Here is a 23094-nt window from a genome sequence, read left to right as displayed (position 1 = left end):
ACAAATGTATTGAGCACCCACTGGGCACCAGGCACTGTTCCAGGCACTTGGGATATATCAGTGAACCAAACAGAGATCCTTGCCTTCGTTGAACTTACATTTTAGCTGGGGGCAGGGGAGATATTTATGAGCACAAACAAGTAAATTAGTGTGTTACAATGTGATAAGTTGAAACAAATAAAGAAGAAGCAAAGAAAAAGAACAGAGTAAAAAGGATTGGGAATGCTGCAGAAAGGGGCTGGCTGACTTAATAAACAAGGTCAGAGTAGGTCTCACTGGGTGAGATATTAACAAAGTCCTAAGGAAGTAAAAGAGGCATCAAAGCAGAGGACTAGAGGAAGGGCATTCCAGGTGGAGGGTCAAAGGCTGTAAGGTGGACATAGTCGGCATGTTCAAGGAACAGGCCAGGAGGCACAAAGTACCTGGGGTAAAGTGGGTGAGAGGGAGGATAGCAGGAGATCGGGTCAGAGAGCTAGCAGGGCCGGGTCATGTAAAGCCTTGCAAGCCAGTGAAGACTTTAGCTTTCCCTCAAGCGAAACAGGGAGCCTTTTCTGGGATTCGAGCAGAGAAGTGACATGATTGACTTATATTTTTAAAGGACTGATCGGGCTGTTATGCTGAGAGGAGACTATTAGGGATGAGGTTAGAAGAAGGGAGACTTAGAGACTATTGCAGTATCCAGGCAAGAGATGGTGATGGCTTGGACCAGGGTGGTAGGAGTGGAGGAGGATAGAAGTGATTAAATCTGGATGTCTTCTGAAGATGGAGCCAACAGATGCTGCTGATGGATGAGACGTGGAATGTGAGAGAGAGAGATGTGTCCAAGATTACTCCAATTGGAAGGATGCTGAGATAGAGAGGGATCATCTGAGATGAGGAAGGCAGGAGTGGGAGAGATTTGGGGGAACAGGAGATAGATCAGTAGTTGAGCTTTGGACACGTTGATTCTTGGGTTCCCAGCAATTAGCGTAAATTCAAAGCTAATGTCTAGTATTTCCTAAAAGGTCTGAATTTCCCCTTCCCCCTTCCTTGGAGGAATATTTACAGCATATGCTAGTGGCATTGCTACAAGGTCCTCCCTGAAGGAACATGGCCTCCTATTCAATCAGGACTTCAGGTCTGTGAACTGGCTTAGATGTGGAAAGGTTTAGATGAAAGCTTGAGATGCTCCCTTGTGACAACAATTTAAGTTAGGCTTCCGCCCATAAGACATGGAGGTTTTTCTGTTACAGAACTCAATTATATTTAGTAAGTTGCTCATCTATTTCATTCCTAGAAACACTCTGATCAAAGATCCCCACAAGCCAAGGGAATTTCCTGGTGGTCCAGTGGTTAGGACTCCATGCTTCCACTGCTGGGGTTCCATCCCTGGTCGGAGAACAAAGATCCTGTAAGCTCTGCGGTGCTGCCAGAAAAAAAAAAATTCCCTGCAAGCCGACACATTCTGATTATTACTTCATCCTGCTGCACATTACAGTAAAGGCCCCCGCCTTGCCTCGGGCAGTTCAGCCGCTTGGCCTCTTCTCCTCTAGGACCCCGTCATCCCCAGTGAAGTCTGGGAGCCCATCTCAATAGTGCCTCCTTCAATATCCAAACTACAGAGGACACTCACCATAAAATTTTTCAAGGATACTAATGCTGCTGTCACTAATGCTTATCTCAACACCTAGGTGAAGAATTATGCTCTGAGCCCTCTTGGGAATGTACTTGTTGGGAATAGGGAGTATATGCAATTTCATGTGCTAAATCTTCTCTGATATTCCTATCTTTTTAGACGTCAGATACATTCACCAGGAGAATGCTGGTATCTCCACCTCACAGAATACAGGTCACACTGATTATTAGGTTCAGTCAATCGAACAAGCCAACTATGAGAGTTACTTTCAGCTGCAAAAGATAACATATTAAATCTAGAATCTCTAGTAAGGGCGCTCATAACAATAAAATCAGTCTGATCCAGTGTTGTAGTCTTTCCTCCTTGACTCTACCCCAGCTCTACTCAATTAGATCCTCCAAGGGTGGAGGCCTGGCATCTGTCTTGTTAACAAGCATCCCAGGGAATTCCCTGACGGTCCAATGGTTAGGACTCAGAGCTTCCACTGCCAGGGAACTAAGGTTCGGCAAGTCGCCCAGTGGGGCCAAAACAAAAACCGTCCCAGGTAAACTTCATGTAGCCAGCTGGAATCCACCCAAGGAATAGCTTTGGCGAACCACTGGTCTGATCCACTTTCCTCCTTTTAACAGATCAGAATCTGAGGGTGGAGAGAGAAAGTGACTTGCTCCAGACCAAAAGTGAGTTCATGTCCAAGTCAGGACCATAACTTTGGTCTCCTGACTCCTTATGGGAACTTCTGCTGCCCTTCCAGGCCAGCTTTGCCACAAACCTGGAAATACCTGGTCAGCATACCTGAGAAATTAGCATGGAGATGGGTCAGAATGGGGGGCACACCAAGGCTGCACATGTTCAATGCTACAGGCACTGTGATGAAGGTGACCTAGTTTGGGAGGGAATGATATGTTTCCTTCTGGTTGATCTTGGTTGTAAGTGACTAAAAAATCAACCCAACAGGGTTAAGCCAAAAAGAAATGTACTGGCTTACCCAGTGTCAAGACCACGTGTAGGTTTGCTTCACATGTGATGAGATATGGAGGCTCCACTCAACCAGGTTGGTTTTCACTGTCTGTTCTCTGCTGACTCTGTCCTCTCAGGACTCTGTCTTCCCAGGTTCTTGCACAGCAGAGAACAGAGGGAAGCTTTGTCTCAGTCGTTGCAGCAAAAGTCTCATCGGCTGTAATCAAGTTACATGTCCAGCTTTAAATGACGTACTGTAGCCAGAGAAATGTGATAGGCTTTTTGACCCACACTTAGGTCAAGTGCCCCACTGAGTCCTGTTACCCCACTCTGGGAGCACAGGGACTGAGAGTGGGAGAAAAGTGGCCAAGATCAGGGTAAGAGTGCCAGGAGAAAGATGAGTAATTGCTGAAAGGTCAAAACTGCAGATGTTCCCAGTCCTAGAAACTATGGGGAACCTGACAACGGCCCTGGAGAAGGGGGCGGTTATAATCTAGTGGTGAAATTAAGGTGTTGGTTATAATGCTATGGGGGTGTGAGAGACGGTGGTCATAATGCCCACCTCTTGGGGCGTCCGCCCAGTCCTCAACCTCCACTTTCTCTGGGAATTGCCCTCTTCACATATAAAAGGGTAGGTCCTCACCATCGGGTATGTTCCGTGTGACACAACACCTCCGTGGCCATAGCTCAGAGCTACATTTACAAGTGACCAGAGCGGCTCCCACCCATAAAGGGCTTTTGATATAAAAAGTACCCCAAAAGTCATTGATTAAGGACCACATGGGCATCTGCCACTCAGGACACAGTGCTCAGCGCTGCACAGTGTAAACTCAAACCCTCAGCATCTACTCAGCCCTAACGCCATTCGGCCCCAGGGAAACAGACGCTTCTCCACACCTCTTGCCTGGTCCTCCAAACAAAAGATGATTGCATCGCTCTGCCGGAAGGTTTGCACTGCTGCTGAAATTGCAGACAGCCACTGTTTGGAGTGTGGGGGAGACTGGGGAAAGCGCTTAGGTAAGAGAAAATGCAGATTAATTAACTGGTCAAATCTTTCCTCTCAGAGAGCATTAATGCGTAGATTCGTTCGTAAGGGAGTATTGTTTCCCAGAAAGTGCTAGCATCCATTTTCTTCCTTCCCTTCGTGTTCCAGTGGGTAGCCTGGTATTTGCAGTAGTAGCGTATAATGGCTGAGGAACATTCTGCAGCATTAAACAATGCATTTTACACTTAAATTTGTAAGTGAAGGCGAAGCATAATATGAAAGAAGTATTCTTGCCAATTCTTTACTGTTGTGAATCTAGACATTGCTTAATGAGATGGTAAAAGTCATGATATAAGATATAGGGATTTATATGATATCATTAAGATACATTGTAATATGTTCTGTGCTGATGATAATTTATCATATACACACCATTTAAATATTTGAACATGTTATGTAACACTCATAATTCATCTCTAAATTTAAGTATTAAGTATTGAAAATTTATTTTCAATTCTAACTGCTACTACTTCAGCAGAACAAAGTGTCTTCAAATTGAAATTTTAAAAAACTAAAAAAAAAACAGCCTAAGGAAAGGTGGTCTAATTAGACATTACTATCAGCAGAATACAAATTAATGTGAAAATTTAATTATAGCAACACAATTGGTGATTTTGCTGAAATCAAAGCAAGAAAAATAGGTTTTATGGAATGAAGATATAATAATTTATTAATTATTCACATCTTTGTTTTTTCACTCATCTAACATTGCTGACCCTCATCTAACAAAACACCCATGTATGCTCAATGATAATTAAATTCAATCATCTTTGGTACTTTGATGACTTTCTCTGTATAAAAAAATCGAAACATATTTTTCAGTGTGTCATTATGAAGGTGTTATTTGTCAAGGTAGGAGGAGAGATTTCTTGCCATCGCTTTCTATGAGAAGCCCCTGATTCCCTTCCACGTGTTCCTCTACTTTCCTTAGTGTAGACTGGATGCTTTTTGTTCCTTTTGCTCTCTCTAAAGGCCACTTGGTGAAGACAGTGGTGGAAGGTGGAATGCTGGAGATGTTGTTGATAAAGACGGCAAGATGCAAGTGTAGGTGATAAGGCCTGGAGCACAATGCAGTTGGGGCTGACCTCCTTCCAATCCTTGCTTGGGTCCAGAAGACTTGAAGTCCAGCCCAGCCAACAGAAAAGCAAGGCAGGAGGGCCAGCGGGCAGGGAGAGCAGACTTGCTTGAGCCCCCCCTGAGGGGTAGAATCGAGGCAGGCAGTGCTGCTCAGTGGGTAAGAGCCGGCTCTGGAGTCCCAGCTCTACCATCTGCAAGCTGTGTGACCCTAAGTGAGCTCCTTTGCCTCTCTCTGCCTCTGGTTACTGACCACTTCACATGGGGTTTTGTGAGGAGTAAGAGAGGTTCTGAGAGTCAAGCACTTAGCAGAGCGCCTAGCACAGAGTAAACGCTCAGGAAATGCAGTTGGTTTTGTTCTAACTCTAGGTTGTAAGCTCCTGAGAGCAGGAATCCTATCTGTTTTATTTCCGTTGTTCGTTAGCATCTTGTAGGTGTTCCGGGGCAAAAATGTTGAATGACACCCTCCTCCCCTCTTCGGCCGCCCCCGCGGCGAGTACCGGGCAGCAGGCGGCGCCGGCTCTGCCCAGAAGCCACACCCCTCGGAGGGAGAGGGCGCGGGAGCCAGGCTATTGTTGTGGCCGAGATTCCTTCCGAAACGGAAAGCCCGGAATTAGAGGATAGCGCCTCTAAGCTCTGCGGGGTTCACCCACGGCCAGCGGAGGGGGGCTCCTCCTGTGGTGCCGGGGCGTTACAGACCCCAGCCCGAGCCCCTCCCTGTCTCTGAACTCTCCTCCTCCCACTGAAGCCCCGTCCCCTGCCCTGAGGCCCCAGCTCTCCTCTAAGCCCCCTTCTCCCACTGAGCCTGCCTTTGCTCGGTGTCCCCATCGCCTCCCTGCACCCATCTCCTCACAGAAACCCCTCTCTTCCCTGCACCTCATCTTCTCTCTAAGCCTTCTTGAGCACCGACGCCCCTTCTCTCTCAGCAGCCGCCTTCCCTAGCCTCTTGCCCTCACTGAGACCCTGGCTCGTGCCGTCCCCTTAGTCTATTGCTCTCACCATCCCTCCCTCAACGCCCCCCCCCTGCCCTGCCCTCTACAGCCTCCCCTCCCTCCCACCCCACCCCCATCAGAAATCCCCTCCAGACCCAGATCTGATACTCCCTCCTCTTTGAAAGCTTCCCACCCCAGTCCCGGCAGAACAGATGCCCCCCATGTGCCCTGCTTTGTTCAGCTTTGTAACAGCAGCGCCGCTCACACTTGAGCTGTGATCAGGCCTTCCCACTTCTGTTCCCCCCACCCCTGCAGCAGGGTGAGCTCTCTGAGAGCAAAAGCCAGGTCTGACGCATCTGCTGCACAGGGCAGTGTTCAAAACGACTCGGTGATGTGGCTGAGAGTGAGACTGTGGGATGAGAAAAAAAAGGCTTAGGCCATCGGTGTCGGGAAGGCGCTGGAGGGCGAGACCTGAGAAGCCAAGACTCCTGAAATTTACAAGCACCTCAGGCACCACTTCTTTGTGCCACACAAAAGCTGGTCTTACTCCCATTTTACACAGAAGGAAACTCAGAGAGGTTAAGTTCTTGCCTGAGGCCACAGAGCCAGTGACTAACGGACCAGGATTAGAATCAGAGGCTCCGAGGTGTGGTTGGCTGTGGTGAGGGGCCAGTAGCTGGCTGGTGAGGGAAGTAACACATTTCTCCTCTGCGACAGTGTGGATCTGGGGCCTGAGGCTGGAGCTGAAGGGTCTCCTGACCTGTCCTCATCACTCCTGACACTGACCAGAGATGTGTCCCCATCCTCCCACCACCCTCTCCTGGAAGGAGCCAGTTCTGACTCAGCCATTCCCATCTGCCCTCATTCTCAAGGTGATCGGGAATGAGCTCGGAAATAGGAAGGAAACTTCCCTCGGATTTGGCCTCCCCCCTCAACAAAAGTCCTGGCTCTAGGGCCAGAAGGAGTCACTTTAAGGCTCTCCCTGGGGACCCATGACCAGAAAGACAGATCATCCGGTTCAAGTCAAGTGTGACCAAGAGACAGGCAGGGCAGGCAGCTGGATCTCCCATGATCTCCCCCACCTCCCACCTCTTTCAGGGCTGACTCCTTCAGGGCTCTCTCAGCCGAAAGCCAATCCAGTCAAACCTCGCCCCCATGACTCTGCTCTCCAGGATGGTAGTATGTGTCTATTGACATCCTGGGATAGGGTACCGTCACCCCTCAGACTGGGAGCTCCTGAAAGCAGGGCTCTTTGACCAGTCCCCACCCCCGGACTCCTGAGGGCAGGGCTGTGTCTGGCCCTTCTGACTGGGGACTCCCAGGGCTGGGGCTGTGTCTCCCTACTCTGAGCACTCCTGAGGGGAGGTGGGCTCACTTTGAGTCACCCTCATCAGACTGGGGGCTACCCCAGGGCAGCACCTGCATTGTACTCTGAATCCCCCTCTTTCTGTAGCCCAGTATCTGTCCGGAGCTGAGAAGGAGGCCCCTGCCTGCCCTGCCACCCAACCCGGATGCTCCTTTAAGACCAAAGGGATGGGGGTTGTATAAGAGTCAGACACAACAGCCCCATCCTCCCCCTCCTTCACAGGCCAGGTTTCCTGCCATTGACAGCATCCCAGCTGGGCCCTGCCCGGCCTCATGCTTAACCCCTTCGTGACCAGATCTCAGGGCTACTGGCCTGCACCTGCAAACTTCATCTATAAAATTAGGAAAAATACTTGGGTTGTTTTGAGGATTAAATGTGTTAATCATTGTGTGAAGTACTCAGAACAGTGCCCTAGGATATATTAGTCTCTCAATAAAAATTAGCTGTTCTTCCTAATTGTGTGAGCTTGGGTGAGTCATTTCATGTATCTGAGCCTCAGTCTCTTTAGCAGTCAAATGGAGAAAATAACAAACCTACTTCCGAAACATAGTCCTGGGGATGAATTGTGATAATGTATATGGGAGCATTTTGTAGAGTGCTGTAACAACACAATATGCAACTATCTATCATGAACAAAAAAAAAATACTCCCTCTAACTAGGTAATAAAAATCTCTTACCAGGAGATGGGCCTTCTGGTTTTCAGACTTATTACCTTACTTGACAGGCAGAGGGTGCAGTGGAAAGAGTGGATTTTGGGGGTTGGAGTTAAGCACCCCCCTTTAATCCTGTTTTCTTACCCATAAAGTGGGGCACTCACTCCTGCTGGGTCCTCTGTTTAGGGTCCTTGGGAGGGACAAAGGAGATCAGAGAGCGCAGGTGTGAATGTGCTTTGCAAACATTAACAACCGCTAGAAGGGAGGGAAAGGGATTTGTGAAAAGTGGCCATGGGGTGGTGGTGCAGGAACCCCTTGGCAAGGATATTGGTCTTTGAGCTCTGGGTACTGCAGAGTTTACCCACTGGGGAGAGAAGAGGGGCTCTCTTGGAACCAGCATTGTGGAGCCAGGGCTCCCCCTTGAGACATGAGGTGTCAAGTAAGAAACTGTGCTAGCTCTAGAATTTCCCAATGGGGGCAGAGAAGGAAGGAGGTCCTTTACCCAGGCTTGGCCCCAGAATCATCCCTTCATCACCCTCTTCCCAGACAATCCCATTTGCCATCAGAGGACCTTGAGCAGAGGCAGCTCCAATGGGCTCCCTTGTGACCTTTATGCCAAGACTTGCTGGGAGGGGCTCACCCGGCACATCTGCAGCACCACTGCCCCCGCCTTTAGGTTGCAGATTCCTGGCCTCACACCTCGGGAGAGCAAGCCTGACATCATCCACACACCTGGACCAGGACAGGTCTAAACCTGCTACAGAGGGAAAAAGCTGGTTAACTAGAACCCTGCGCCTTCTCATCTGAATGAGGAGGATCTGCCGAGGCCCAGCAGTGAGGGCTGACCCCACGTGGATCGCATGTCCCCACCCCAGGCCTCTGGAGGAAGTTTGGGAATCAGGAGACCTTGTTTGGGGTGTTGGCTGTGCCCCAAGCTCACTGTGCCTCTGTGCAAATCACTTAACCTGTCAGGGACCGTATGACCGTCGGTAAAGGAGCTGGATGTGGTCCAAAGGTCCTCTCCAGCGCTGAGACTGTGACCAGGAAGGAGTTAACAGAGGCCAGGCTCCAGGTCAGGAAGGCAAGGGTTAACCTGGGGGGGTGGAGGCTCTCTTGGCTTTTCCTGTGGAGAGTGAGGTTTGGCTGCCACCAAAGTTACTTCCAGTCCCTGCTGTCCCTCCTGCCTTCAGTCTGGACCTGCCTGGGGACCCTGGCATTCAGCCTCACCATGCAGAGGTGAGTGCATCCTGAGCCCACGGCTGGGGCGGGAGGGCACCCAGGGGCCCAAGGGCAAGGAGGCTGGCACCAAGCCAGTGAGCACAGTCCCCCAGCCTGCATCTGCATCCAAAGCCAAATGCTTGGGCAAAGTTCGGACCACTAACCCCAGTACTGGGAGAGGGTGCACAAAGGGATGGCGGGCACAGGATGTCTGCCAGGCTTCTAGGGTGGAATGTCTGTGGTTGGGCACCAAGGCAGCCCAGAAGGCAGGGAAGAGGCAGTGGACAGCAAACTATTTTGGTCCCTGTGTTTAGGAACTTTTTATAGCCGCCTGCTCAGGGCTCAGAAGAGAAGGAGGGGACGGGAGGTACCCTTGAGGTTAGACAAGCACAGTGCCCTCCTGGGACCTTGGAATCTGACCTCTTGCCAAGTTTAGTCCTTGGGAGGCAGGAAGGAGGGCACTGCCAGGCTTTCCTTGCTGCCTGGTTTCCCAGTCACCAACTACCTATGGACTGACTTGCTAGACCCTAGATGGGTGTATGTAAGTGTGTGTGTGCGTGTGTGTGCATGCGTGCGTCTCTGTGTGTAAGTGTGTGTGTGTGTGGTGTGTGCGCGTGTGCGTCTGTGTCTATGTGCGTGCGTGCGTGCGTGTGTGGTATGTGCGTGTGTGTGCGTCTGTGTGTGTGTGTGTGTGTGTGTGTGTGTGTGTGTGTGTGGACACACAGGCTGCCCTGGGGTGGGAAGGGTTGGCAGAGTCTCTGCCCCAAGGCCCCTTACCAGGGCTCCCCTCCCCCCATCCCTGACAAGTTCTGTCCCTTTGTTGCCTGCAGACCCAAGGTTTCCTCAGCCCCCAGAACTGATGTGTCCCTCTCAGCTGAATGGAGGATGGGGGGAGCAGGGAAACAGGGATGGGGTAGAGTGTACTGAGCCGTGTGGGTGGCCCATTCTGTTACTGCCAAGGGAACTGTCAGCTCTTGATTTACAACCCCTCCGGCCCTACTTCCCCAGCAGAAGGGAGCTGGATGAGAAGGGTCAGGAGGTTTTAGGATGAGGGACCCTGAGGGCAGATTTCTGGGAGTGCAGGTTATTGGGAAGAATTAGTGGAAGGAAATTTTTAGTGAGATAAGGGGCCAATCTCTAGCAGAAAGTGCTTGGTTTTATAGCAGCAGGAATAGAAGCAAAACATAGAGGAAAGTTTTGATAGGCAAGTGAGATACTCATTTTGAACTAGTTCTGGACTGCAAAGCAAGAGATCTGGGTTCCAGTCCTGGGCCCAAACTCTCAGTAAGACCTGAACAAGCCTCCTCCTCTCTGGGCCAGTCTTCTCTTCTATGAAATGGAAATGCAGAGGTAAACAAGGTGATGTATACAGTTGGGCATTGTGGAATTCCCTTCTTAGGGGCACAGAGCAGGTGGCAGGTAGCTGGCTGAAGTGACCTGGTGACCATCTCCCTTTCTCTCTCTGATGGCCCTGCTGAGCCTGGGCAGGGCAGTTGGCTGCAATTACTGGAGACTCCTACCCTGTGGTTATATCCCTGACCTCTGTGTTTGGGGGTGGGATGGGTGGGTCCTGCTGGAGCCAGCATGTGGCTGGGAAGCCTCCTTGTCCTGGACTCAAAGTTGCTAGGTTGGGAAGAGGTATTTTTTCCGGTTGAGGCTACTTTCGGGAATTGGGCAGGGACCAGCCCCATTTCCTTTTCCAAGTGTCCTGCTTGCTGATGCCTGCTTGGCGTGGCCCTGTTACCAGAATGGGGCACTCTCAAAGGGGCATATGTTTCTGGGTGGCCAGGGAGCCCCTGCCCATTGTCTCTGAGGGGTGGGTGTGGGAGGGATACCTGAGCCTCTGCCCCCTGGGCATGGCACCTGGCTGACTTGGTTGGGGGAGGGGTGGCTGGCTGAGCCTATTCCCAGGAATGCCTGCAGGAGAGGGGCAGGGACATTTCCTACTCTCCCCCTGACCATTCCTCTTCCTCCGCAGGTCCCAGGAGGCCCCAGCCAATTGCTCTCAGCTCCTCAACTATCTGCCTACCTCCAGTGGCTTATGGGGCACTGTCCTGCCCAGTTCTGCTAAGATGCTCCTGGCATCTCCCTCTACCCCATCCAGGGGACGGACCCCCAGCGCTGTGGAGAGACTGGAGGCCGACAAAGCCAAGTATGTCAAGACGCACCAGGTGATAGCGCGACGCCAGGAGCCAGCTCTGCGTGGGGGTCCCAGGCCGCTCACCCCGCACCCCTGCAACGAGCTGGGGCCCCCTCCATCGCCCAGGACGCCCAGACCCGCCCGCCGGGGCAGTGGCAGGCGGCTGCCAAGGCCTGATTCCCTCATCTTCTACCGCCAGAAACGGGACTGCAAGGCTTCAGTGAACAAAGAGAACGCCAAGGGTCAGGGGCTGGTGCGTCGCCTCTTCCTGGGCGCCCCCCGAGACGTCGCTTCAAGCAGCCCAGGCTCAACGGAGCGACCCGCGGCTCCTGGGGGTTGGGTCGCACCCCAAGATGCTCCAGAAGCAGCGGGAAAGCGGGCATTGTGCCCCACGTGCTCACTGCCCCTGTCGGAGAAGGAGCGCTTCTTCAACTACTGCGGTCTGGAGCGCGCGCTGGTGGAGGTGCTGGGCGCCGAGCGCTTCTCTCCGCAGAGCTGGGGCGCCGACGCCAGCCCCCAGCCCGGAACGTCGCCGCCGCCCGGCTCTGGGGACGCCAGCGACTGGACGTCCAGCGACGGCGGCGCAGAACACCGGGACCGTGCGGAGGGCGATGGCTCGGAAGCGGCGGGCTCGGCGCGGGACGGGCGCCCCCAGGTGTCGGTGGTGGAGCGCAACGCGCGCGTCATCCAGTGGCTGTACGGCTGCCAGCGCGCCCGCGGCCCGCCGCGCGAGTCCGAGGTGTGACCGCCGCCGCTCGTGCACAGGCTCTGGTGGAGTCCGGGGTCCGGGGAAGGGCAAGGGGTGAGCGCGGGGCTGGACCCAGGCACGGGCGGGGACACCCTGCCTCTAACGCGCCGGGTGCTTTTGGGCAAACCCTTCCCTTTGGATCTCGGTTTCCCCTCGTGAACCTTGGGAGGATGGGACAAAAAGATCCCGAAGGCCCTTCCCAGCGCAGGCGGCGGACGGGGAGGGGGCGGCCTTGTGGCCCCTGTGGAGGCCGGGAGGCTAGTGAAGACTGGGCGAGTGAAGACTGGGGTGGGAGATCAGAGAACCTGCTGAATAAAGTCAAAAAGTTATTTAAAGGAGACGAGAGGCTGGATTACAGAGCAGACGCGCGAGGGTTTTGGAGTGTGGGTTCCAGGCAAACTGTGCCTCTCGGGACCACAGACACACCCCTCGGTGATCAAAGTATATTTGAAATGGTCATAAAGCGCTTGGCAAAGTTCCCGGCATATAGGAAGTGCTCAATAAACGAAGCCGCTATGACCACTACCGAATTAGCACTAACACTATTGTGATTGTCTCTGCCACCGACCCCCCAGGAGGGTCCAAATTAGAGCTGGGAGCCGGGAATCGCGCATTTGGGGAGTTTTGGGGAGGGGTCTGCTCCAGAAATCTGGGGTTCACCAGCCCCTGAAGGCTCCCATTCCTGGAGCTTTGCTACCCATTTTGGTTACTAGATATGATGGGCTGAGATGTGGAGGATCCAGAATCGAGGACAATAAAGGACTCTTCAAAACAGGACTTTGCCAACCCGCAGCCTCACATCTTGTCACTGTCTACTTTCCCTCAAAGACAAACAAGGTCACCTGTTTTCCTCACACGTTCACACCTGTAAGTCTTTGTTCACGGCCTCCTCCCTTTGCCTGGGTTACCTTCCCCTTTCTCTCCACTCATCCTGCTAAGATTACATGTATGCATTCTCTCTCAGGAACTCCTGAATTTCCCAGCCGGGGTCATCTCTGAGCTCCCAACTACAGCCTTATTTTTGTGCCTCAACTTATCACCTTGTGTGGGACCCGCTGGTAGTCTGGGTTCTCTTGGTAGTCACTGACCTTCCCCTAGTACAGGGACAGTCCACGTAGCGAGGCCACAAGAAACGTTTGTCGAACTAAAAGGGGGTGGACAGGGCGACGGGACTTGTCCTTTAGGGTTCCCCAGATTCCTGGAAAGTTGTACCCTAACTCGAACACAATCTATCCTGATACCTGGGAGGTCTCTGGTCATTTTCTCCTTGTACGTTTGTGGGGGGAGAAGGCGAGGACCACTCCAGATGGACCCTGCCCTGAGGTTGCCCACGCAAAAGCAGCCTTCCCCGCCGTATGGACAAAAGCACGCGGTCACACGGGGTGTCGGGCCAGGGTTTTTTTTTATCGCGGGGAGGAGCGGTCGCCCAGTTAGGCCGGCAGACTAGTCTCCCTTGGGCGCAGCTTTCATCCTCATCTCGGCCAGTTTGTGGGTGAGGAAGCCCCACCTGAAGCCGGCTGCGGGATCGGCTTCCCGCGGGTCGGGGCGCTCGGCGGCCTCGTCCCCGGCTTCAGGGTCCTGATCCGGAGCGGGTTCCGCGTCGCGCAGCATAGACGCTGCCGCCGCCTGCTGCTGCTGCTGCTGCTGCTGCTGCCACCTGCTGGCGAACACGTCCCAGAACCCGGGCCCGCGCGTCTCCGCCGCCTCCTGAGAGGAGGGTTGCGCCGCCAGCGGGCTGCAGGAGAGAGGCGGGGTCAGGGGCTGGCCGAGAGGCCCCGGAGAGGACAAAGGACAAGAGGCGGGGTCAAGGGACCAGTAGTGGGGCCAGTGGGGCCCGGGTGAGGTCAGGGGCCGGAGGGGCCCGGGAGACTGGGGGCAGGGCCTGGAGGCAAGGGGAGGGTTCAGAGGCACTGGGAAAGGGGGCTGGGGTGGGGCAGGGGCAGGGGATTAGGCGAGGGGTCTGGGAAGAGGGCACCGGGATCAGGATCCCTGGGGAGAGAGCTGGGGTCAGGGGTTAGGGTAGAGGAGACTGGCGAGACCAGAGGAGGGGAGCCAGAGGCGCAGGGTCTGGGAAGGTGGAGGAGGAGGAGCCCTGAGAGAGGGGCGGGCGGAAGGATGCGAAGAGACTGTGGGACCCGAATGGGAACTTTAGATCCGGGGAGGGGGCGGGGTCAGACTCTGGGGGCGGTCGTTCCGGAACCAGAGGGCAGAGCCCTGGGGAAAGAGACGGGGCGGGGACAGGGGTCTGGTTCTGGGATGGAGGAAAAGAGGGTCCAGAAAAATGAGGGACGCTGGGGAGAAGGATGGGTGGAGCGACCCCGAGCAAAGGAGAAAGGCCTAGATCAAAGGCTTATAGGAGAGGGGGACTAGGGAGGTAGCAAGTAGATGTGGGGGGAAGGGCAATCAAGGAGCAGTGATGAGGCTTGAGGTAGGGAGAGGGGGTGAGCGGGAGGGAGAAAAGGAACCCTGGGGCAGGAGAGATGGGTGGGTCAGGGGGAACCTAGGGAAGAAAGGAATAGGGGTACGCCAAAAGGGAAGTGTGACTGGGCTGGAGGAAAGGGCAGAGATGGAGCATGTGCCAGAATAGAGCTAGGAGGAAGACAAGGCCCCGGGTCTGACCCTCTATGCCCCCAGCATCAAAGACCTGCTAAGACAGTAGTTCCTAAACTATTGTCCTCAAGTCTTCAGGGAGCTCGCTGAAAATATAGATACCAGGCCTCAGCCAACACCGGCTGAATCAAAATCTTTGAGGGAGGGTCTGAGAATTTGTGTTTATCTCAAGTTCCTTGGGAGGATGAGGGTTTAGACCAATACTTGGGAACCACTGATCTGAACCACTCTCTGTTCCAAACACCTAAAACTTCTCTCCTGGGTTCCCTTATTCTAGGGAGATGACCCCTCCCACATAGATGGGGAGAGAGAGAGCCCATAATACCTTTTAGCATCTCAATCCCAACAGCTGGTAAATTCCTTCTGAGATCTAACCTAATCTCCCAGATATGCTGATTGGGCCTCTTTCCACATGAGAGAAACAGAAACAGCCAGGGCCTGGCCCTCCCCAGTCCTCCGTAGTCAGAAAGACAAACAAACCAGAAGGAAAGGACATGGGAGAAGGGGATCCGCAGGCCCATCCCAGACCCCCTCAACACACACACACACACGTACTGGTCAGCACAGGGCTCTGGCGGCAGAAGCTTGTCCTCGTCTTCTTTGTTAAACAGAGACGACAGTGTCAGCCAGCCTCTCGCCCCAACCCCCTGAACCTGGGAGAGAGGGGCTGGGAGTCAAGGATGGCCCCCAGCACCACCTCCCAGGACTCCACAGCAACTTCTGCCAGGCTCCCCAGGGTTGGGGTGGAAGAAGGGAGAACTCACCCGGCGGGCCAGCTGTGACATGGGATTGAAGGCCTCTTCAGCTGGTTCTGCTGCCTCAGACTCCACTAACGCTGGGTTCTCCTTCTGGGACCAAAACCCCTACCCAGCATGAGAGAGGCCCCAGAGGAATATGACCTCCCTCCCCCACTGCTAGCCTGGTACACATAGACCTGGTATTCCAAACCCCATGGAACAGGATGCACACCTAGGCCCCTGACACCCTCCAATAATACACGCAGCTGTACCTCTACGCAAAGCTCCCGGTCACACGTTTCCTGTACAGTCAATCCCTGCAGACACCTTTGAGCTCACATAACTGCCCACCCACAGACACATGCATACACACTGCAAAACATGTGGACAAGGCCTTGCACACCAATGTAGACACACACCTGTACAGGAGTGTGCCTCCACATACAACTCTTCACCTGTATGTACACAGATACATGTGCTGTGAGGCACCTACACAAGAACACTTACGCAGTTATACCATTCACACCTGTGTACTTCCACAACTGAAGACAGCTGCATGGAGGCCCACTCACAGCACACAAAACCTCTCCACCCATCCACAGACACCAAGACACAGATGTTCCCACACACCCAAACACACACGCCATACAAACATAGTACCTGCGAATGCCTGCATGCCTCTGTAGACTTCTGCCCCCGCAAAACACACCTGAAAATACCTGTAACCAGTTCACACCTGCACACACACCTTAACTGGGCATTCCACATGGACGCCAGTCCCAATACTGACCCACAGATACTTCTACACAGGGCCAGCCCTAGACACCAAACTGTGTAGACATACACGTGTTCACACTGACATACACACACCCCAGCACTAGTTCCTGCCTCTGCCGTATCTATTTGTGGAATTGCCATTTATCACAGCCTCCAGAGGTAAGACTGTTTTGGAGCCTTTTCAATTTTTCTTTTTAAATGTCAGAACAAACATGGTCCAAGTATGGCTCTGTTCTGTTGCTGCTACAGTAACCCTCAGTGTACAAGTGCCACTTCCCCTACTTCCTGGGGCCTTGCTTCCTCTCAAGGCGAGTCATCCTGCTTTTGCTCGGCTCTGCCCATTAGAAAGTTGTGTCAAGCTGAGTGTATCTGTGTGGGTACTGCGCATGGGTCCTAAAAGGATCCCTTCCGTGTGGCAGCCCTTGAGATCTTTGGAGACAGTGACCACTCCTCCAGTGCCCCTGTCTTTTCTTCCTTTGTTTTCTGGAATGTCCTGACTTTCTGACACTGCACCATGCCATTGGTCATCCATGCATTGCCAGTTGCTTCTGCACAAATCTCTCTTTCTCTCTCTCTCATAGCCAGTCCCTTGCCTTTCTTAGTATCTTTCACTCCTGCTGCCCCTCTGCCCATGCCCCATCCAGCAAGCAGGATATTACCCACCTCTTCTGCCAGGTCCTCCTCAGATTCCCCACTCAGGGTCTGTAGCACTTTGGACTTGTAGGTTTTCCAGAAGGCTTGGTTCATGGCTGCAGGGGAAATGGGCCTGGCACCCAGGCACAGGAAGCACCCAGTGTGTCTGGCTCCAGGAACTTGGTGAGGCTGAGAGCCTGTCCCAGGGATCAGGTGACCTCATTAAAGATGCACCAGCCTCCCCAGATGGCACAGTGCCCAGCAGGTGAACCCGATCCAAAGGAGTCTGTGGTGAGAGCCAGCTTCTGCCACTTCAGCCCCTCGTCTTGACCCATATTCGCCAAGAATAATGAAGACATAATGAAGACTCCCTCCACAGAAGCATCCTTCCTGGGCCTAGGAGTTCTTGAATTTGATCATTTGGAATGGCTCCAGAAATATCCTCTTCCATTCATGAATTCCATTTACAAAGTCCTTGGGCTCAGGACTCACAGTGGTTCCCCTGTGACTGTAGCCATACCAGCTGTGCCCTCAACGGGGTTCTGCCCTATGTCTGCACTCAGCCTCTGTGAACTGGAGTGGGAAGGTCCCAAGGCTCCCAGTCGGTGCCCTGGGCTTACATTTCACCGCTTTGTCTGGGCTGGAAACTGATACCTCTCCCCAGGGATGCACGTGCTGGTCTCCCTGTTTCCTGGCAACAGGTTCCAAAGAACCGGAGCTCCTGAATTATTGCTGAGTTCCTCTGGTCAGCCTGGAAGGCACCAGGCTCTGGTGCATGGGGAAAGGCTCTCTGGCCCCCTCCCCACTCTGAGCAAACACCTGGGCTGTATCTCTCCCTTTGATGCCAGCCCACGCCTGGGATTCCAGGGCTCAGAGAAGGGGCTCAAAGATGGGAGGTCCTTCTGTGAGCATTTCCTTTTCTTGTGAGAGGAGCCGACCCCTCTTGAGCCTGACAGTACGCCTAAGCACTGTGATCTCTGGGGAAGAATAACTGGGGAGGGGTGAGAAGTGGCGAGGGATTTCTCAGGGACTAGAGGTATTTCTGTGGGCCGGGATCCCAAACTTATTCACTTTCACTCATTTATTAATTTATTAACATCACAGACATTTTTCAGTGCGTCCCAAAAATGCAGCATCGCCACCCGCAACGCGGAGTCTAAGATCTGGGAACCAGGAAGAGGTGATAAGACCAGAAGACAGTGCTGTGGGCCAGGCGGGGCGGGCAGGGCAGCAAACGGGCCGGCATCCCCCCAGGGCACGCACCACCCTGCCCCTCCAGCGACGGAAGAGGACGCTTCTTGAGGCCCGGCCCCGAGCTCCGTCACTGACGTGGACGGCCGCCTGGGGGCGCTCGAGGCGCGGCCCGCGCAAGTGACGTCATCAGAGGCGGTCTGGCAGAGCCTGCTCATTCCCAGGGCGTCACAAGGCGTCATTGAGCAGTCCGGAAGCGCCCACGCGTGTTCTCCCAACTCGGCTCTGGGACCCCTAGTCCTGCTGTCACCCGTCATGGGTCGCTCCCGCCGGACGGGCGCGCACCGAGCGCACTCCCTGGCCCGCCAGATGAAGGCGAAGCGGCGGCAGCCGGACCTGGATGAGATTCACCGCGATTTGCGACCCCAGGTTGCCGCACGGCCCCGGCCAGACCCAGGCGCGGAACCCGATCCCGACCTGCCAGGGGGCGGCCTGCATCGCTGTCTGGCCTGCGCGTGAGTTCCGGCCGGGCCCAGCCTGAGGAGGAGAAGAAGGGTCCGCGGTACGGGCCGGGGGTGTGAGATCCGGGTCCCGGGACGCGCAGGGTCTCTTCTCCTGGGACCAGTGGGTCTGCCGGCCTCCCATCCCTTCAAGCCCGGAGCCTAGCATCAGGGAATGAGCTAGGGCCAGGGAAATAGGCGTACCTGAGAGGCATCACCTTCTAACTATCCTCCTTATCCCCCATCCCTACAGGAGGTACTTCATCGATTCTGCCAACCTGAAGACCCACTTCCGATCCAAAGACCACAAGAAAAGGTATGAAGGAGTAAGGAGAGGATTGATGGATGTGTGTCGGGCAGACAGGGCTTGCATCTGGTCAGCTCTCAACTCCTGTTCTTTTTCCCAGGCTGAAGCAGCTGAGTGTGGAGCCCTACAGTCAGGAAGAAGCAGAGAGGGCAGCGGGTATGGGTTCCTATGTTCCTCCCCAAAGGCTGGCAGTGCCCACAGAAGTATCCACCGCGGTCCCTGAGATGGACACGTCTACCTGACATGGCCTGAGGATGCAAGGCAGAGGAGCTGCCCATGGACAGTGATGCAAAGGCCAGGCTGGGAGAGACTATGCCAGTCTCTTTGGGTTGGGGAAGTAGATAGCCTCTTCTGGGTGCCCTCCCTCCCAATAAAAGAACTGGATAAATAGGGCTTGCCTCTGACTCGCTAACCTCCAGGCCACTCCTCCAAATTCAAGCCCTGTAAGGGTTTCTCTCTACTCCTGTGTACAGGGCCCAGGGTGTTTACTCCCTACTTGATTCAGCTTTAAAACCTGCATCCTTTCCTTCTCTCAGGGGTCCTGGCATCTGAGCTGAAGCCCCCCATTGCAGCCTAGGTGTGTGTGGGGGATGGGTAGAATCAGGTTTATACTACCTTGCTTCCAATGAGGGCAGGGAGTGACCCCCCCCCCCAGAAAAGAAGTAGGCTCCTGAGATTGTAGCCCCCGCGAGTCACCTAACCCCCCCCCCAGGGCCCACCTGGGGGGTACCCACGAAGAAGAGTCTGCCCAGTTCATCATGGAGCCTGTGGCGGCTGCCGCTGCCCCACCATCTTCCAGACAGCATAGCAGGAGCCGCCCAGCCCAAGGATAGCCAGCAGTGCAGCCACGATCCCCACCAGCGGACTCCGGGGCTCTGCCTTCAGCTCCCCGGCTATCTGCATCTGGAGGTGCACAGAGGGTCCACCTGAGGGGTCAGCTGAGACTTCTGGGAAGGTGGGGGGTGGAAAGGGGCTGAGAAGCTACAGCTGAGGGAAGGAGATATGGATACCATTGCAGCCCCGGGGAGATTCCACCCCAATCCCTCTCGCTTCACTGCCTATGTGGGCCCTGGCTGCTCAGGCGGCAGGGAATGTGACAGCCTGGCTGCTGGGTATCATCCCAGCCATGGTAGGGGGAGGAAGGGGTCGGTCCCAGAAGCCACCATTTGGGGTGCTTACCTGTAGCACTCGGAAGTAGCCAGGTGTCAGGCGTCGAAATCGCATGGTGGATGCCGCTAGTCTTCCTGATGTCCTGTGGGATGGAAGCGGGAATGAGGACCAGTGGCGTTCATGGTACCAAGAAGCGGAAATCAGGACAGAGAGGATGCTCACCAGCGTCTGCCTTCCCAGGTCTGGCAGGGGGCGGGGCAGCTAGACCTTTAAATCTGTCCCTTCCCCCGCCTGCCCGCCCTGCCAGCCTTAGGAGCAGCTGTCAGGAGAGATCAGCATCAGGCCTGAGCAGCACCTCCCCCACCCACCAGGGAGTCCAGGCCGGGTAGGCAGGAGAGGCCTTGCCTGGTAGTGTTGAGAAGTCTCAGGCCTGGACCAGGTATGGGAGGGCCTCCCAGCCCTGGTCGTGGCCCTAACCCTACCTCAGATGATTGGATGTCACCAGTCAGCTCTCAGCAAAGGAGGGGTTGGGTGCCTTATTAGCACCCCCTCCAAACAGGAATAGGCCTTTTCCACTTGGTTTCTGTTGGATCAACCACACCTACCTTGGGGGAAGGCACATTCCACCCCTTTCTCCAAGATGGAGTTTCTTTAGGGACTTTCCTACCTCAGCTTGGGGACAATAATAAAAGATCTGCATCTTAAGAAAGCTGTCTGAGGTGCTGAAAAATAGTAGCTGACTGGGAGTTCCCTGGTGGCCTAGTGGTTGGGATTCCAGGCTTTCACTGCCATGTCTTGGGTTCAATACCTGGATCCTACAAGCCACGTGGCGTGGCCAAAAAGAAAAAATAGTAGCTGACTGTGCTGGGCATTATTTGTATGATTTCATTTGGTATTGATTAACTCATAAAAATGGGGGGACAAGCATATTTCCAGAATAGCATGTAGAGTATCTGCATATAGAGAGAATGGAAGAACACCCAGAAAACAGTGGCCCAACCTGGGCAACAGGATGAGGACATGCTGGGGAAAGGGCACGTCCTCCTTCCACTTAATGACCTACTGTTATCGCTGAAATTTTTACAGCAAATAGATCCAAAGACCTTTCATAAATTCATAAAACTACCTTCAAAATAGAAGCTGCCATTTACTGTGCCCCTAACTGCCTAGCCCTGCCACGTGCTGGGGGCCCAGAGTAAAGGCACTGGTGTGGTTGTTAGGACCCCAGTCATTTACAGGGAGTATCTGAGTACACGTGGTGAGTTCTTGTTGGTTTCTCCCCTACAGGATTGTGAGTTGAGGGAGGGCAGAGGCTGACTGGCTTCTCCCCTCTATCTTGTGCCAGCTCAGGGTAGGTGTTTGATGAAATCAGGATGGTGGAGATAGGTCTGTGTTTATTGGGTTTCTGGAGTGCCACAGGGAGACCAGTGTAAGAAGAGGCAAAAACATTAAAGGGGAAAGCACCGAGGAGTGTTAAAGGGATACACACAGTGCAGCATATGAGGACATGAGGCCAAGGACAAAGCCAGAGAGGTAAGGGCCAAGTAGCAAATTGGGAGCCTACTGGTTCACAAATGAGGGAGCAAGTCCTGCGGGGACCTGGTGAGCTGGAGTCCCCTTGAAAGGAAGCAGCCGACGATCTGCACTTATGTTTGATGCCACATGTGAAGGTGGGATGGGGTGAACAGAGCTGGCTAAGTTTCAGAGAACTCGATTTGTATGTGAAGTTGTTAAATGATGACAAAACACACACACCACATGGACATTTGTGGGCCAAATTCAGACTTCAGGTCTCTGGGTGACAATCAAGATCATGACAGCCTTTGGAGGCCAGGTATTGGGGTACTGGTAGAGATTCCAAGTTAGGTGACACAGAGGGGCAGGCCCCTCCCCACGGAATCAAAACAATAATAACTCATATCTACCTCATATTACAGATTTCAAAATATTTAAAGCACATCCTCACAGAGCTAAGGTCTAGTCACATACCCCACAGCCCCTGGCTTTTAGAGAGGAAGAAACAGGTTCAGAGAGGTATAAGGGGTGGGCTCAGTCACATAGCAAGTGGAACTGATTTTTTTTTTTGGGGGGGGCTACCCTGGGTCTTAGTTGAGGCACATGTGATCTTTTTTAGTTGCAGCACGCGGACCCTTAGTTACAGCGTGTGGAATCTAGTTCCCCGATCAGGGATCCAACCCAGGGCCCCTGAATTGGGAGCACGGAGTCTTACCCACTGGACCACCAGGGAAGTCCCGGAACTGATTTTTTTTTTAAATTGAGATGTAGTTAATTTACAATGTGTTAGTTTCAGGTGTACAGCAAAGTGATTCAGTGATATATACATAAGAATACATATTATATATATATATATATATTTTTTTCTTTTTTTGGCTGCACCACACGGCACGTGGAACTTCCCTGACCAGGGATCAAACCCGTGCGCCCTGCAGTGTAACTGCAGCGTATTAACCACTGGACCACCAGGGAAGTCCAAGAATATATATATATATTCTCGCATATATATTCAAATTCTTTCCCCTTATAGATTAGTACAAAATATTGAGTATAGTTCCCTGTGCTATATAGTAGGTCCTCGCTGGTTATCTATTTTGTACATAACAGTGTGTATGTTAATCTCAAACAAGTGGAACTGATTCTGCCTGATTCCAAAGTCCTGGGAGTCCCCTGGCCTGGGATGATGATGATGATGATAACTGCAGACACAGTCTGTGTCAGACATTGTTTTAGAGGAAAGCTCTTAACCTGGGCTTCCCAACTCAGGGGGCCTATAAACTTGCATGGCAAAAAAATTATACATTTATTTTCACTAACCTCTAACTAAAATTTACCATTTCCTTCTTTATGGATTGAAGCATTAGTATCTGTGGCTTTGTCACCAGTAGAAATCACAGATATTTTCATGTCAAATTGTAGTTATCACGAGTATCCCAAAATATCACTTACGCTCATAACGATCTCAAAATGGTGACAGTTATTAACCCACTGCTAAATCACACCGTTTCAGACACTCCTGCAGCATAGCTCCATTGATGGTGCCCAGTAGAGCATCAGTGACCAAATGATGAATCCACCTGCTCTCACATTGGTCACCCAGCTTATTTGTTACCCTCTTGCATCCCCTATCTGTAGGTGTTTGCTGATCAATAAGTGCAAGGAGGTGAGTCAGAGACTTCCTCCACAGTTCAGTGTTATTCACGCTGAGTAACAACATGCTGATCATTAGAAAAGGAATTTAATTTGCCAGTCTTGTTATTTAATGCATATTAAATATGTGGGCCTGGGTTGGATCCCTGATCGGGGAACTAGATTCCACACGCTGTAACTAAGGGTCCGCGTGCTGCGACTAAAAAAGATCCCATGTGCCTCAACTAAGACCCAGGGTAGCCAAAAAAAAAAAAAAAAAAAAATCAGTTCCACTTGCTATGTGACTGAGCCCACCCCTTATACCTCTCTGATAAA

General features: G+C 53.0%; 4 protein-coding genes across 7 annotated transcripts; 2 read left to right on the top strand and 2 right to left on the bottom strand.

Moving 5' to 3' along the window:
* The first annotated feature begins 3486 nt into the window (after nt 1-3486).
* On the top strand, nt 3487-12279 carry FAM110D (family with sequence similarity 110 member D). Of its 4 annotated transcripts, none has more exons than XM_067014315.1 (2): nt 3487-3589; nt 10840-12279. In XM_067014315.1, exon 2 carries the CDS (start codon nt 10934-10936, stop codon nt 11744-11746), a length of 813 nt encoding a protein of 270 aa, XP_066870416.1. In that variant the 5' UTR covers nt 3487-3589; nt 10840-10933; the 3' UTR covers nt 11747-12279. The 4 variants fall into 4 exon arrangements, with proteins under 4 accessions (XP_066870416.1, XP_058938765.2, XP_066870413.1 ...); XM_059082782.2 differs by lacking the exon at nt 3487-3589 and adding an exon at nt 8198-8879; XM_067014312.1 differs by lacking the exon at nt 3487-3589 and adding an exon at nt 8338-10220.
* Nucleotides 12280-14821: 2542 nt separating this feature from the next.
* Nucleotides 14822-16620, bottom strand: C1H1orf232 (chromosome 1 C1orf232 homolog). Its single transcript, XM_059070221.2, is given in 4 exon segments — nt 14822-14890; nt 14893-15012; nt 15124-15207; nt 16537-16620. Coding segments are annotated over 4 exon segments (357 nt in total).
* A 1291-nt stretch (nt 16621-17911) lies between these two features.
* ZNF593 (zinc finger protein 593) lies at nt 17912-18894 on the top strand. The gene is made up of 3 exons (XM_059060310.2): nt 17912-18212; nt 18451-18513; nt 18605-18894. The coding sequence occupies exons 1-3, from the start codon at nt 18013-18015 to the stop codon at nt 18744-18746; spliced, it is 405 nt and encodes a 134-aa protein (XP_058916293.1). The 5' UTR covers nt 17912-18012; the 3' UTR covers nt 18747-18894.
* A 366-nt stretch (nt 18895-19260) lies between these two features.
* Nucleotides 19261-19728, bottom strand: ZNF593OS (ZNF593 opposite strand). Its single transcript, XM_059070771.2, has 2 exons — nt 19684-19728; nt 19261-19407 (listed from the first exon to the last, which is right to left on the bottom strand). The coding sequence occupies exons 1-2, from the start codon at nt 19726-19728 to the stop codon at nt 19261-19263; spliced, it is 192 nt and encodes a 63-aa protein (XP_058926754.1).
* Between the last annotated feature and the right edge of the window lie 3366 nt (nt 19729-23094).

The sequence above is a fragment of the Kogia breviceps genome, chromosome 1 (assembly GCF_026419965.1).
Source record: "Kogia breviceps isolate mKogBre1 chromosome 1, mKogBre1 haplotype 1, whole genome shotgun sequence".
Classification (NCBI taxonomy): Eukaryota; Metazoa; Chordata; class Mammalia; order Artiodactyla; family Physeteridae; genus Kogia; species Kogia breviceps.
The sequence above is the reverse complement of the archived record's forward strand: the minus strand, read 5'-3'. Positions and strand labels throughout refer to the sequence as shown.

What these genes read in the sequence shown, in the direction of transcription:
- FAM110D (XM_059082782.2), top strand. Translation starts at nt 8,623, where the DNA reads ATGACCGTCGGTAAAGGAGCTGGATGTGGTCCAAAGGTCCTCTCCAGC. An exon ending in TTCAGCCTCACCATGCAGAG is followed by an intron (nt 8,880 to 10,839) that starts GTGAGTGCATCC and finishes CTTCCTCCGCAG; the next exon opens with GTCCCAGGAGGCCCCAGCCA.
- ZNF593 (XM_059060310.2), top strand. Translation starts at nt 18,013, where the DNA reads ATGGGTCGCTCCCGCCGGACGGGCGCGCACCGAGCGCACTCCCTGGCC. An exon ending in CATCGCTGTCTGGCCTGCGC is followed by an intron (nt 18,213 to 18,450) that starts GTGAGTTCCGGC and finishes CCATCCCTACAG; the next exon opens with GAGGTACTTCATCGATTCTG. An exon ending in TCCAAAGACCACAAGAAAAG is followed by an intron (nt 18,514 to 18,604) that starts GTATGAAGGAGT and finishes TCTTTTTCCCAG; the next exon opens with GCTGAAGCAGCTGAGTGTGG.
- ZNF593OS (XM_059070771.2), bottom strand. Translation starts at nt 19,728, where the DNA reads ATGCGATTTCGACGCCTGACACCTGGCTACTTCCGAGTGCTACAG. An exon ending in GCTACTTCCGAGTGCTACAG is followed by an intron (nt 19,408 to 19,683) that starts GTAAGCACCCCA and finishes GTGCACCTCCAG; the next exon opens with ATGCAGATAGCCGGGGAGCT.